Source organism: Typopeltis vanoorti, chromosome 3 (genome assembly GCF_054136105.1).
Source record: "Typopeltis vanoorti isolate ZY-2024b chromosome 3, IOZ_Tvanoo_1.0, whole genome shotgun sequence".
NCBI lineage: Eukaryota > Metazoa > Arthropoda > Arachnida > Uropygi > Thelyphonidae > Typopeltis > Typopeltis vanoorti.
The window spans coordinates 13,822,176-13,837,250 of record NC_143551.1 but is presented as its reverse complement, the minus strand read 5'-3'; the positions used below and the strand labels follow the sequence as shown (position 1 = coordinate 13,837,250).

At 36.9% G+C, this 15,075-nt stretch overlaps 1 protein-coding gene across 3 annotated transcripts in view; it reads left to right on the top strand.

The window, feature by feature from the left end:
• The window catches only part of LOC150107933 (telomere length regulation protein TEL2 homolog), a 284,799-nt gene that overhangs the window by 171,608 nt on the left and 98,116 nt on the right, over positions 1–15,075 (top strand). For all 3 annotated transcript variants that reach the window (XM_090415456.1, XM_090415457.1, XM_090415458.1), the window contains one exon: positions 8,034–8,105. In XM_090415456.1, coding sequence (XP_090271582.1) covers positions 8,034–8,105 — 72 coding nt within the window. The remainder of the gene's footprint in view (positions 1–8,033; positions 8,106–15,075) is intronic.

Below are 15,075 nucleotides of genomic sequence, written 5' to 3'. Positions count from 1 at the left end.
GTATCTACCTGGATACTGAACAAATGAGGATGGGCTGGCAACTTGGGATTTAGCCGACCAAATTGTATTCTTATTGGCTTAAACCAAAATACAAAATGATGGTACAACATGATAAAATTTCATGCCGGCTGTGGCATCGTCCGGTTAAACAAGGCCTCCATTGTTTTTGCCAGGGAACCAGGATGAACAGCGAAAAATCAGCTACTGGAGCAAATCTGAAAACATACCCCAACTCAACATCACCAGAGTTAAAGATTGGTACCATCAACATAAGAAGCCTGAATGGCAAAGAAATGGAGCTAGCTGAGGAATTAGATAAGTACCAGATTGAAATAATAGGGGTGACTGAAACAAAAAAGAAAAAACTGGTGAGATCTTTCTGAGCAATAAATACAAAATGTTATATTCAGGCACAAACAAGGAAAAGGAGTAGCCATAGTATGCAACACAAAATGTGAGGCTTATCTTCTTGAATGGTAGGCAATCTCAAGTAGAGTGATGTGGGCAAATATGAGAATGGGGAACTGGATAAGACTTATCTGTACCTATGGTCCCACAGAAGGTTCTACTAAGACAGAAGTGGAGGAATTTTTTTCAGGCTTCAGAAAAAGCATCTGACACAATGAAAAAGGAAAAGTTGGTCCTTGTTGGTGATCTAAATAGCAGAGTAGGAAATGATTGTCAGACATACAAAAATATTTTGGGAAAATTTGGAGAAAAGAGCAAAGCTAATAATAATGGCAAATATCTGTTGGATTTCTGCTCAGGACATGGACTGGTTATTATTAACACAATGTTCCAACATAAAAATGTGCACAAATTCACATGGAGAGAAGACGCAAGGAATAAGAAAAGTCTTATTGACTATGTTATTGTTGATAGTGATGTTTTCTCCCTGGTGCAGGACATTAGAGTATACAGGGGATTTGAAATTGGAAGTGATCACCATTTAGTATTGAGCAGGATAAAATTGAATTTCATATTGAAAAGAATAACGTAAGAAAGTTTTTAAAAAGATGAGCAGCTCTCAGATGTGAACTGTAGACTAAAATACACAAAGATTATTGAAGAAAAAATGAAAGGGTTTGAAAACAGGAACCAAATCTTGGAGATTCAGTGGTAAGCCTCGAAGAAAACCCTGATAGATTCAGCTAGAGAGGCATGTGGTGAAGTTGTCAGCAAGGATAGAAAAATTAGAACTCCATGGTGGACACAGGAAGTTAAAGAAGCAGTGAAGGAAAAGAAGAAAGCATATCAAAAGTTCCTGGCAAATAAGTCAACTTGTGCTCTTAGAGAATACAGAGACAAATGTAAGAAAGCTAAACAAAAGTCATGGGAGGACTTCGGCAAGAACATAGAAAATAAATATCAAGAAAGTGGCAAAATATTCTGGAGGTTGTTGAAGAAGCTTAGGAATGACCACTAACCTGTGGCCAGGAAGCACCAATCGTGGCCAAAAATTCTTCCTTCTTGTTCCTAATACTCCTGGCATTAGTATACATGAAATCCAGTGATCCCTTTGTCCCATATCTTGATGCGATATTCTAACTATCCCATTCCAATTTTTTGTCCTTAGTACTGGCTCGGATACATTATATACATTCTTACACTCAACTGTCTCACTGATGTCCGCATATCCACTCCCCCCCCCCTCCTTGGTAGTTCTAGTTTCCCTGGTTCTGCACATCCATTTTCACTTCATTCAGCAACACTTTTTCCAGTCTCCGCACACCAAATCCATTCAAATGCAGGCCATCCATCTTGTATAAATCCTTTCGCCTATCAAACTCATTCCACATGTCCACGAATTCCACACCACACCGTCTGCATAACCTGCGCATAATGTCATTTGTGATTATGGCCCTCCTTCTAAACTCCTCTCTGTCATACCATGGCAACAGACTCACCATTCTAATTCTGTCACTCTCTTCTTTCACTACCTTTAACAATACTTTCAAGTCCTCTCTCATAAAAAATTTATCTCCTTTCAATTCATTCATACCAGCCACAACTATAATTTCTTTCACCCTCTGTTTTTGCGCTCTAATACTCTCACTTACATCCTTAAATTTCGCACCAGCTAAGTACGATTTAGTTAAACTCCCATCTATCACTCCTCTTAATAACGAGTCACCATACAACACTCTTTCCTTCATTTCAGAAACTCTCCCACTCTTACGCTGATTTTTCCTTTCAAACACTTGTTTATTTACGTTAGCCGAATCACTCTGGAAAGAGTTTTGCAGGTGCTCTAATTGCTGCTGCGCATTGTGTATCACTGCACACAACCTAGCGATCTCACTTCCTACAAATAATTCCTCATTTTTTTTATCCTCATTTAAACCATTTTCTCTCTCTGTATAGTTGCTTTCATTCTTTCTTTGATCACCGCTCTCATTGCCATCTTGTACAGGTTTAAAAGAAAAGCAGTGGCTTTTCTTTTAAATAATTCAGAAGGTTAAATTCCGGATGATTGACAGTTCTAATAGTGCTCATCTTTAAAAAGGGAAATAAAACTGATGTGAATAATACCCTAAATTGGGCTTACATGCTGTAAGATTTCTTTCTAACATTAGATTATGTTATATCATAATTTAATTTTAGAAAAGGAATCTGTCAGGACCATCTTATTCATCATGAACATCATCATGTTACTCTATTTGCCCTTATTTGGTGTCCATGATATTATTATAGTCTTAAGTTTTCATATTACTAGTTTCCTATGGAAAATTTTCTTCTGATTTATCTGTTACATGTCATGCCTCAATATTCTCATATTTGTCTTATTTGTCTTCTAAAGCAGCATCCCCTTTTAGTCTTTTTCCTTGCTCTCCTGTTATCAGACACTTGTTTTGCATCCTTTTTTTGCCTTGTTTTGGTTCATTAACCAGAACACCATAACCTTAGATTATTTCTACTCACACATTCTTGAATTCTAATGTCTGTTCCTTTCTAATTATTCATTTTTAATATGATTCCTACATTGATGGCATCTATTTGCAAATAGATGCCATCAATGTAAATTTAATTTTTTTTTTTTTAGAACTCTTATATCTGTGGCTTCCAATCTTTTATCATTTGCTTTATTTCTATTCCAACTCTCAGGTCCATAAATAGCCAAAAATGTTGCTTTATTACGTTGATGACATTTTCAGCATCTGGACAGGCTCAAAGGAGGAATTAGAACATTTCAAACACTATGTTTATGCTTGTGTCCCAATATATGTGGTTGGTCTTGTTGGCTGAGTGGTTAGTATCTGCTCTCCAGACAAAAGGCCGCAGGTTCGAATCCTACTGTGGGCATGGATGTTTGTGATTGCCAGTGAAAATACTAGCGGTGGTGGTAGATGGCGTTGGTGTAGATTGTGATGGTAGTTGCAGTTCGTTATAGTTGTTGGATATGAGTGGTGGAGATGGAGCTGTACAGTAGATTCCCTCGTTCGATGAGTCTTTGGACTCCTTGAAAGTGTCACGTAATAATAATAAATTCAAAGATGCTGTAATCCTTCTTTACAATCTGCAATGTCACTCCAGAATCTTATTTACTGCAGAGCCATGACCTAAAAGTGGCTTTCACTCCACTTTACAAGATATCCAAATTCTTTGAGCCTCTGAAACACCCACATTCCCCCACCCTTCCCAAAGAAACCAGGGATCTACAAGATTCACTACTCTTGTAGCATTTGCTATGTTGGCCAAATGGAACATTCTGGAAAAATTCAAATATTGAAGAATTTCAGAGAAGAAAAGACAACACAAGTTAATTAGTCTTTCACACAACCTGTATCAACAATAAAGTACTATGGGGGAAAAACTGAAATGGACATAAACGTTTTGTAAGGAAATTCAAGGAGCATGGAAGGGCATAAGTTGCCCCAAAAGAATTGTATACGGATAAGGAGAAAGGATACAACAATAGAGAAAAGTACACTGAAAACTAAAATGAATATGCAGTCAAAGATGATGAATAAAACATACATTTACAAATAAAAAAATGGAAGGGCACTTGAAGGGGATCTCTTGCATATAAAACTAGCAAAATTGTATACTGTGTGTATTTAAGAACAAGAACTACTTCCTAAAAGTTGGAATACTGGAAAAATCATCCTTCTGTATAAGAAAGATGATAAAACTGACTTAGGAAATTATAGACCTATTACCCTTCTCCCAGTCCTTTATAAGCTTTTTACAAAAATTATAGATGGCAGAATAATAAACAACATATTGATTTCCATCAATCAAAAGAACATTCTTCTCAACTTTAGATTATTTACAAGCCTTAAATCAAGTAATGAAAAAAGCAAAAGAATATAATATACCAATTTCTTTAGCTTTCATAGATTATTAAAAAGCCTTTGACTCAATAGACCTATGTAAAATGCTCATCATCATCATCAAATTCCTGCCATATACCCTCAAGGGATGTACAGGATATGACAGTACTACATGAAAAATTTACATCATTACTAACTTCCTATCTACAATTTTCCTCCAAATCAGTCTGTTACTTGTCAAGACTCCAACATTATCAGATCTTATATTTCTATCGTCTAAGGCACTTTGTACACTCTTGAAGCTTTAAAACATATAGGAATAGGCAATATTTTCATCAGCAGCAAGTCATAGATTAAGTAATCTATGACTTGTTGCTGATATCATACTAATAGCAACATCACCAAAAGAATTAAAACACATGATTATTGAATTAAATGAATGAAGTAAGTTTGGAGATGGGCCTGCAAATAAATATGAACAAATCAAAAATTATGTGTAGTGAAATTATTCCAGAATGAAAACAATCGAAACTAATCAAAGACAGATTGAAATAGTCGATTCATGTAAATATCTAGGACAAATCCTTACAAACAATAAACTTAATGAAATTTCAACTAGGATGACAGCAGAATGGAAAGTTTTTTTTAACTTTATAAATATACATAAATTTAAAAACAATTTACCAAACTACTTTTAAAAAAAATCTATAACCAGTGTGTACTCCCAATAATGATCTAGCCTAAATAAAAAAAAACAGCTGGAGAAACTGAAAACAACACAACAAAACATGGAAAATGCCATTTTGGAAATAACAGTTAGATAAAAAGAATAATATTTGGATAAGGTAGCATACATAGGTAATGGACATTGCCTTTTAGAAATAAAAGGCAACAAATGGTGATGGGCAGGATATGTCATGAGAATGTCTGACAACAGATAGATACCAAGAACTGATTATTGGAAAAAGGTAGACCAGCAGTAAGATGGGATGATGAGATAAAAAATAAGAATAATAAAGATATTATGAACATTATGATGGACATATGCATAAGATTGGCCAAAATGGAAGAACATGAAGAGACATTCATTCAGCAGTAGACTGAAGAAAGCTGTTGCTGATGATTATAATAAATAATCAGGAAGTTCTGACTGCTGCGTGAACAGGATGCTAGTTTTCTGTGTTTGGCTCTTTCAAAATCAGAATTGGATTTGATGATGATTAGCAGCTTATCATGATCTGCAGTGCAGAGTGAGCGCGAATTCAGAGTTTTGGTCTTGGGCCACCCTTGATATTAATTTTTTTTTTTTTAAAGGGGGGGGGGAATTGCCTTTGCACTCTTGTTGGAGAACCAAGGATAATGATTAGAAATTTTCAGTAGAAAGTGGAGTTGAAGGCCTTCATTCCAGTTTAGAATTACTTATGTTATTCAGCCAAAGCAGGTGTTTGGGTCATTAGAACAGAAAAAGTAATCAGACCATGGAAAATAAGAGTAGAAATCATAGATGCCATTCTATTTGGCACTGGTGTGAAATGTCTAATGTCCAAGGACATGAGCTAGAGAATTGACTGGGTTAAGGATGTCCCTTAGTAAAGGAAACTTGTATGGTTATGGTTGCTGCTGTTCTTCTTTGGAATTATTGCTGGAGCAACTAATACTCTGAGGGATCAATTGTATTATGTCTGTTAACTGCATGTGTTTTGGCTGGTGCACCAATTTTGCAGGATGAAAAGCCACACTTTTCTAGGGAGAAAAGCACTTGTCCTCTCTGTATGAGACCTGGTAAGTAACCCACCTTTCAGTTGATGTGCTTTTCTAAAGGTTCCTTGCATTTTAGACTGAATTTGAGCCCAGGGCATAATCAGTGTTTACTGAGTTACAGACACTTGGTGAACTTAGGGTTCTGGTTACCAAAAACAAAAAAAGAGAGAGAACTGATGTCTATGGTATATATACCAGGTAGGTTCCAAAAGTTTCCTGCCTGACATACAAAATTCGCACCAATTTTAAAACTCTGTGCATGACAGATAGCACCATCTGTGGGGAGGTTAATGTACCAGTTTTAACTCTCTACTTACATCCTTCAGTTGGAGGCACTCGTTTGACTAATACGTGGCATGCTAATTGGCTGTAATGTTAAAAATTGAGTACCATGCTGTGATAAAGTTTTCCACCAAAGAAGGGCTATCAAACAGTGATTGGATGGTGTTTATGGGGAAGCTTCTCGTTTGTATTCCACCAAGAAGGAATGGGCTAAACAGTTTTGCCTAAGAAGAGATCATTGAAGATGATTCTCGTGATGTCGACCTGTGGAAGTGATGACTAAGGAAAATGTCTTTCTCTCTCTCTCTCTCTCTTATTGAGGAAGAACTGCTCAGTGATAGATGGCTGAAGCTTGAAGAAATCTCAGCAAGGTTGGCACTTTCTATAAAGTCACAAGAGGCTTTACATAACAAAGGTCAGTGCAAGGTGAGTGCCCTGACTTCTCTCTTCAGTTCAGAAGGAGCATCATGTGACCTGTTCCCACAAGTTTTTAGAGCTTTGCCAAGGGAATCGGAGAGAAGTGCTAGAATCCATTGTCACCGGGAATGAAACCATGATCCATTATTATAATCCTAATGGCACAAACCACGTGAAGCACCATTGAGAAGAGAAGGTCACTCATTCCATCATGCCAACAATCTTTTGGGATTGCTGGGGAATTCTCTTGATTGACTTCAAGAAAAGAAATACCATCATGAATATTATGCTTCACTCCTGCACAAACTGCATGCACCATAAAGGAGAAGAGATGAGGGAATGCTGTCGTTGTGTTCACCTGCTTCACGACAATACTCCAGTCCATATGGCTATTGTTGCAAAGTCTGCAGTGAAGGACTGTGGCTTCCAGGAGATTGAACACCTATCCTACAGCCCAGATCTAGTACCCGGTGACTATTACTCTTCTCGAAACTAAAGAAATACCTTTGAGGAAGAAAATTTGCAGATGACAATGAAACGAAAGCTGCAGTTTAGGCCCTTTTGTAGACAAAAGTACAGATTATTTTTTCAAGGGCATAGAAATTTTTAATTCAAAGATTTGAAAAGTGTGTCGAAGTAAAGGGAGATTATGTTGAAAAGCAACACAGTTATTTTCTTTCTATCACTAAGTTAGTCAGGCCAGAAACTTAAGGAACCACCCTCATATTTAGAAGAGAGCTGATTAAGAAAAAGTCGAGGATGTTGGCAAGGTGATGTGGATTATCTGATGTTCTGATGGGTATTTGGAGTATTCAGGTTACTGATAATAGCAAATAGTTTAGCATCCATACCAGCCTTAATTGGAGGAGGAGGAGCAAGGTTGAGCTGTGGATATTAGTCTCCAAGGAAGATGATCTCATATAGCACCTGTCTTTTGAAAAAGAGACAGGTACTAAATCCAGCAGCATCTTTCCATCATTTGTGTTTACTTAAAAAAGTTTTTCTTTTGGTGTTGTCATAGCTAATTATCATAATAAGCTACAATAGCACCTGGTGGTACTTGTTATGTCAGTGGAAAAATCTGAGATAATAAAAAATACATCAAAAATCAAACATTGGTAATCAGTACACAGCAAAATATATTACTTAGTACTAAACCTGCAAACTATACCTGCTTTTCTAGAATAAATGAACGTTTAGTCAAAAAAATTATTTGCATTTTATACCTGATAATTTCATTATTAATGGATTTAACTAAATTCTATATTTTTAATTTGTATATAACTCTTGTTTTATTAGGTTGCAGAATACTTGGCAACTGAATTTTATCAGAAGAATTACAGCATCAGGCAGAGACTGGACATTCTTGAGGTAAAATGTCTCACATTAACTGTATGAAATGGCTAACGAGGAAAAAATACACTGAAATTCACTAGCCAGTAGTAAAATCCACTTGCGAATAATCTGGAAACTGTATTCTTGCCATAACTTGTTCAGTAATAAATGATGTAAATCACAATGGCCATTTGGAGCATTACTGTGACAGAAAGAAATTCTTATTCTAAAATTATATGATTATATATATATATTTTTTACTGGTCATAACTGATAATTCAGCTCTTATAAGTAAACAAGCATATTTCAACACCCTGTGGTTTATTATTTGCAAATATTTCCACGTAGTAAGCTTAAGAATTAGTAAACAGTACTATAGCAATTAAAATGATTTCCTATTATCATACCTCCATGGAGTTCAACGATTCATTGCAGCAGGTACACACAACTCATCTTCATCAGCCTCTGTGCACTTCTGGATGAATGCCTCTCCAAAAGTTCTCCATTCAATTCTATCTTGAGCTTTTCTATGCCACTGAGTTTCAGCTCTCTCTTTAATCTCATCCTCTCACTGTCACTTTGGTCTTCCTGTATCTCTCTTCCCATCTCTGAAGTACCATTCTGATATCAACTTGGTTATTTTTGAGTGTTACTTCTTGCAATATGACCTACCCATTGCCATTTGGATCTCTCACCTTAGTCCAAGTTCCAACCCACGTACTATGCTTTTAGTCAAAGTCCACATTTCATTTCCATATGTCATGACTGGAAGTATACAACTATTGAATGTTTTTTTCTTTTAAGGTCAATTGGGATATCTCCTTTGAGGAGATATCCCAATTGATATAGTAATTGATATAGTAACCTCCATAGGAGGTTATTATATCAATTTCCTGGTGTTCCTTTTGTACTGGCCTTTTTGGTGATGTATAAAGAGGGTTCCAAGGGAACCCTCCTTATACATCTTTCAGAGATGGCCTCTTGTTTTTCCTCTGTCTCGACTCATTTTATGAAAAATCTCATCCACATCAATCTGGTAATTACCCCTTTCCAGCTTGTCTAGATCATGGCTCTGTCTCTATCTAACCACTAGACTTTGCAATTTGCATTCCCTCAATCTGTCCTCATACTCAACATTCCAGAAACCATCTTAGTCTATCATCTCTGAACTTTCCAAAAATATCTTCATCCTTTTGTGAAAACCAAGTGACTAAATCTGTGCACATATGCAGTCTGATCAAAGCTTTATACAACGGAATCATGATACTCTTGTGAGTGTTCTCTGCCTCACTGCTGTAATCTTCAGTGCTGCTCTCACAATTTTGGTAAAATATCCTAGAAATTTCAGGTTCCAATCCACCATCACTCCTACATCCCTCTTCTCTTCCACATCTAAGATTTCCTTTCCAATCTTATACTCTGTAACCCATCTTTGCTTCTCAAATTTTAAAACCTTGAAGCCCATTTGCCCATTCACCCAGTCTATTCAAATCCTCTTGTGAAACTACAACATCCATTCTACTCCTCATAACGCTTCTCATCTACAAACAACTATATATCATCCTTCTCAATATCATTTACATATAAAGTAAACAAAAATGCTCCAAAACAGACCCTTGGGGAACGTTACTAGTGACTCTCCTCTTCTAGGATATCACTTCCTATACACAACTTTGATACCTATCAGATATTTTCCAATCCAGTAAGACTAATCTGCTATCCAACCATATCTGTTCCAGTTTAATTACCAGTTTGTCATGAGGTAATTTATCAAAAGCTGTAGCAAAATCTAAATATGTTACTGTGTGTGTGTGTGCATCCCCTTTGGCTAATGCATCTGTCACCTTGTTATAATACTGTAAGTAGATTGCTAAAACATGACCTTCCTTTAGCATATCTATGCTGTTGTCTTAAATTTTGAATCCTGGTCCTCACTAGCTTCTCTAACACCTTGACCACAACTCCTGACAAACAGGTTGGCCTGTAATTTGAAGCCTTAGTCTTATTACCCCTTTCATGATGTGGAAATTTTTGCCTTCTTTCTGATCCCTTGGAACTTGGACCAGTGTAAGACTCGTGTTAAAGAGGTATGTCAGTGCTGTTGTTAACTTCCTGGAACATTCCCCTCAACACATGTGGTGATATACTATAATTCCTACAGCCTTATTGATATCAAGTTTACTCAATTCCTCTTATGCTCCTGTTCACTTCCCACTGCTCTCAAGTTCTACATGTGTTACTTTCATGAAGATGAAAGTCCTTTATAAACTGCTGATTTAACATCTCTGACCAGTTTCACCCTTCCATAGTCATCAATCTTTCTTCTACTGGCCACATATAAAAAAAAATCTTAATAAAATTCACTATATTTAATTAAAAATAGACTTAGTTAAAACTTTTTAAGTAGGAGGTGATGCCAAAAAAAAATTTTTACAAATAGTCATATTTCTGTTCATAGACCTTTTACATCGTTAACACAAAATTAGTAGAACTTAATAGGTAATGGAAGCTATCCTGTATTTCTAACCAAATGTTAAGTTTAAAAAAGTAATATAAATTTCAATTAATACTGAAGAGTAATTTTAAAAAACATAATCTTCTTCTTCTACAGCTTCTCCCACTTAAGTGGGGTCACTGTTTGTTATGAGTCTCCTCCACACCTTCCTGTCTTGGGCTGTCACCATATCCAAGTTCTTCATCTTCAAGTCCTCTTCTACCAGCTCCCTCTATCTCTTCTTTGGCCGCCCACGCTTCCGCCTTCCTTGCACATCCATCCGCATGACCCTTCTTCCCACATATTCGTCCTCCCTCCTCATCATATGACCAAACCATCTCAATCTTGCCTTCTGTATTTTCGCTCTTAAGTTCGTAACTTTCACTGTTCCCCTGACATAGTCATTTCTCAGATGATCCTTTCTGGTCACACCGCACATCCACCTAAGGATTCTCATCTCTGCTACTTCCATCCTGCTGATGTTATTTTTCCTCAGGGCCACAGTTTCTATAGCATATGTCATAGCTGGCCTCACTACTGTCCTATAAATTTTGCCTTTCAGATTGATCGGCACCCTCTTATCGCATAACACTCCAGCCATCTCCCTCCAGTTCCTCCAACCCGCTTGTATCCTGCATCCCACCTAAGTATCTAAAGTCTCTCACCTTCCTGATGACATTTCCTTCCAGCTCCAGATCTGTCTCCTGGCCACCGCCCACTGCGCAACACATATACTCTGTCTTACTTCTGCTCAGTCTCGTACCTCTCTCTTCCAGTACTTTTCTCCATCTTTCCAGTTTAGTTTCTGCTTCTTCTCTTGAATCTACACACAGCAAGATGTCATCTGCATACAACATTGTCCAAGGTGCATCTTCTCTCACCTCCTCTGTTACCACCTCCATCACAATATTAAACAGAAACGGACTTAATGCTGACCCTTGATGCAAGCCAACTGTTACTTGAAAACTTTCTGTCTGTCCCAAACAGGTCCGAACACTTGTCTTCACATTTCTGTACATTTCCCGCACCAACCTGACATATTTCTCCGGCACCTTCTTCTCCCTCAGACACCTCCAGACTTCTTGCCTTGGCACTCTATCGTATGCTTTCTCCAGATCAATAAATACCAGATGTAGCTCCCTTTGTTTCTCTCGATATTTTTCCATCATCTGTCGTAACCCAAAGATAGCATCTGTTGTTGATCTACCAGGCATGAAGCCAAATTGTTCCTTTGCAATCTCCACCTCCTCCCTCAATCTACTATCAAGAACCCTTTCTAGGATCTTCATTGTGTGGGACATCAACTTTATTCCTCTGTAATTTTTACAGTCTTGTGCATCCCCTTTACCCTTGTAGATGGGAACAAGAGTACTCTCCCTCCATTCCTCGGGTATATTTTCCTGTTGGCAAACTTTCATGAACAGGTCCCACAGCAGGTCAATTCCCTCTTCCCCCAGTGCCTTCCATGCCTCCACTGGAATTCTGTCGGGGCCCACCGCTTTTCCATTCCTCATCCTCTTCATGGCCTCCGTCACTTCCATTCTACTGATGTTCTGCCATCCCCTCAGAAGGCTGCCCATCTCCTCTGTGAGTCCTTGCATTTTCCTCATTCAAAAGTCCCTCAAAGTATATTTTCCATCTGTTTCTTATGTCCACATCCCTCCATAATACTCTTCCTTCAGCATCTTTGATCTGCCTCACATGTAAGATGTCCTTAGCTGCTTTATTTCTACATTTCGCTAGTTGGTAAATTTTTCTCTGTCCTTCCTTTGTTTCTAATTGATCATACAGATCTTGATATGCCATGGCCTTTGCCTGTGCCACAACTCTCTTGGCTTCTTGCTTTCTCTCTTTGTACACCTCTCTGTCCTTCCTCTTCCACTCTTGACTCATCCCACTTCTGCTTTGCCTTCCTCTTAGCTGTCACTGCCACTTGTACATCATTATTCCACCACCAACCCTCCTTCTGCTCTCTAATCTTTCCAGATGTCTCACCAAGCATCTCGATTGCACAGCTCAGGATTACTTTTGAATTATGTTTCCACCAGTCTTGTACACTTTCCAGTCCATCCGAAATCCTCTCTAACACTCTCTCCCTAAAATGATTCCTCACACTCTCCTCTTTTAAGCGAAACCACTTAATTGTCTTCATCCCATGGCAACCAGAAGTTCTTATCTTCGATCTTATTTTAAAGTCTGCGCACAGCAGTCGGTGTTGTTGTACTACTTGATCTGTTGGAATTACTTTACAATTTGTAAAGTAATTTTAAATTTTAAAAAATTTAAAATTTTAAAAAACTTTACAATTTTAAAAAACATACATGGTTGTATATCTTTGGAAAGTGAAGATGACAAATGTTTGGAGCCAAAGGTGATTGAGCAGAAAACGTGAGAAGAGAATAGTGTTGATAATGATGTATAAATAAGACTAGTTTCAAACAGATTGTGAATAAAATGGACTATAAATTTTGACAACTAAAAATTTTTGAAAACCAAAAATTATTAATTAAAATTTATATTAGTCTTTTAACTTGGCCTCTGGTTGAAGAGAAGGGATGGCTTCATTACCTACTAAGCTCTGCTGATTTTGTATTATCCAACATTAGGAGCAACATGAAACTTTAGTTTCAGAAAAATCCAAGTTTATATTGTCTTTCTATATGCAAGTTATTCCAGAATCCTGGGTAGACAATTTTTTTTTTTTTTTTTTTTTTTTTTTTTTTTTTTTTTTTTTTCAAATTTGATATTTGGAATCCTTCCAGAAATTTGTTATAACATTTCAATCTTTCTTTTCTTTAGGTTACATCATTACTAACTTCCTATCAGCAATTTTCCTCCAAATTCATTAAGAAAATTAAGGACCAAACTACTGTGTTAGAGTAAAACTTTAGTTTAATATAAACAAAAATATTCAGATCACTGTGTAAGCATGAAGGAAAGAATTTTCCTCAAAATTAATCTGTTATGTGTCAAAATTCCAATATTATGAGATTTTATATTTCTGTTTTCTAAAGCACTTCTTACTGTATCAATCTACCTAAATGTTCATCTTCCTCTGGGTCTTTTTCCTACCATCCTGGCAAAAAATACTTGTTTTGCTAACCTTTCCTCTATCATTCTGTTTAAGTGACCATGCCACTTAAGGTCACCTCTGCTCACACACTCCTGATTCTTAACAGTATCAAGCTCCTTCTTAATATCCTCATTTTTAATATGATACTGCCATTAATATTATCTTTTCCTTTCTTTTAGTGTTGGAAACAACAAAAGTAAAGTTGTAAAGTCCATAATTTCTTTTCGAAATTATGGACTTTACAACAGTGTTATAAATAACTGTTTTAATATCCCGACGTTTCGATCTTCATATTAAGATCATCATCTGGAGCATATACACATATACAGGATAAGCTGAGTTATATTAAATACAGTAAGCTAGAGAAACAATGATTTGATTTGATCACCTGTTATTCTACTGGCATGACCTCTAGTGAAAAAAAAAATTACAAATTAATTAATTATTTAGAAAGTACATCAAGCTAAATTCTATTTATGATAACATGAGCAAACTATCTTTCTTATAGATATTGTTGTTTATTATTTTAACGGTATAATAGAACACAGAAACTAAGTAAATAATTAATTTATTAACTTGATGCTGATATTTCGCTGGTATTATAACCAGCATCTTCAGAGCACAAAAACACTGTTTGTCACAATACGCGAGACTAAAACAACATGGTGTACATTAACAAAATTGTAGCAGCAACACAAAGACTAGAGTCCTGATTTTGGCGCCCTCTATCTGAAAAAAAAAAAAAAAAAAAAAAAAACCGCTATCATATATTGCTAGAGTCCTAGAAAAGTGCTAGTTTTTCCTTAATATGACTGTCTCCCAGATCTTCGGCAAGTTAATACAGCCATATTTGTTGAGATTTGGGGTGTGTTTTAGGGCTTCTGTCGCCTCTAAGAACAATCTCTCTGATTTATATGGGTTTCTGTGTAGTACTTTTGTGTTTTTCCAGTTGATCCTGTGTGCAGGGGTATCCAGAGCATGGTCTGCTAGGCCCGACTTCCCATAATGATATTTCCGGACGTATCGTTTATGTTCGCTGATGCGGATATTCACAGTTCTTCCTGTTTGACCATAGTAGGCTTGATTGCATGAGCAGGGTACTTGGTAGACTCCTGGATGTGATAAAAGAAGAATGCTGTCCTTGGGTGAGCGGATGAGGGTGGCTAATTTGCTACATGGTCTGAATGTAGTGCGTAGTTTATGTTTAATGAGAATTCTTGAGATCTTTTCGGATGTGCCTTTAATGTAAGGGATGGTGACTGTTTTGTTGTAGTTCTCTGTGGTGGATGGTGGGAGGGGTTTCTTAGGAGCGTTTAGTATTTTATTTATTTTTTGTGGATTGTAGCCGTTGGCCAAGAAGGTGTGGCGTAAGTGAGTCAGTTCAGCAGTAAGAGCCTTGTCATTTGAACAGATTGCTCTCGCTCTATGGGTTAGCGTTT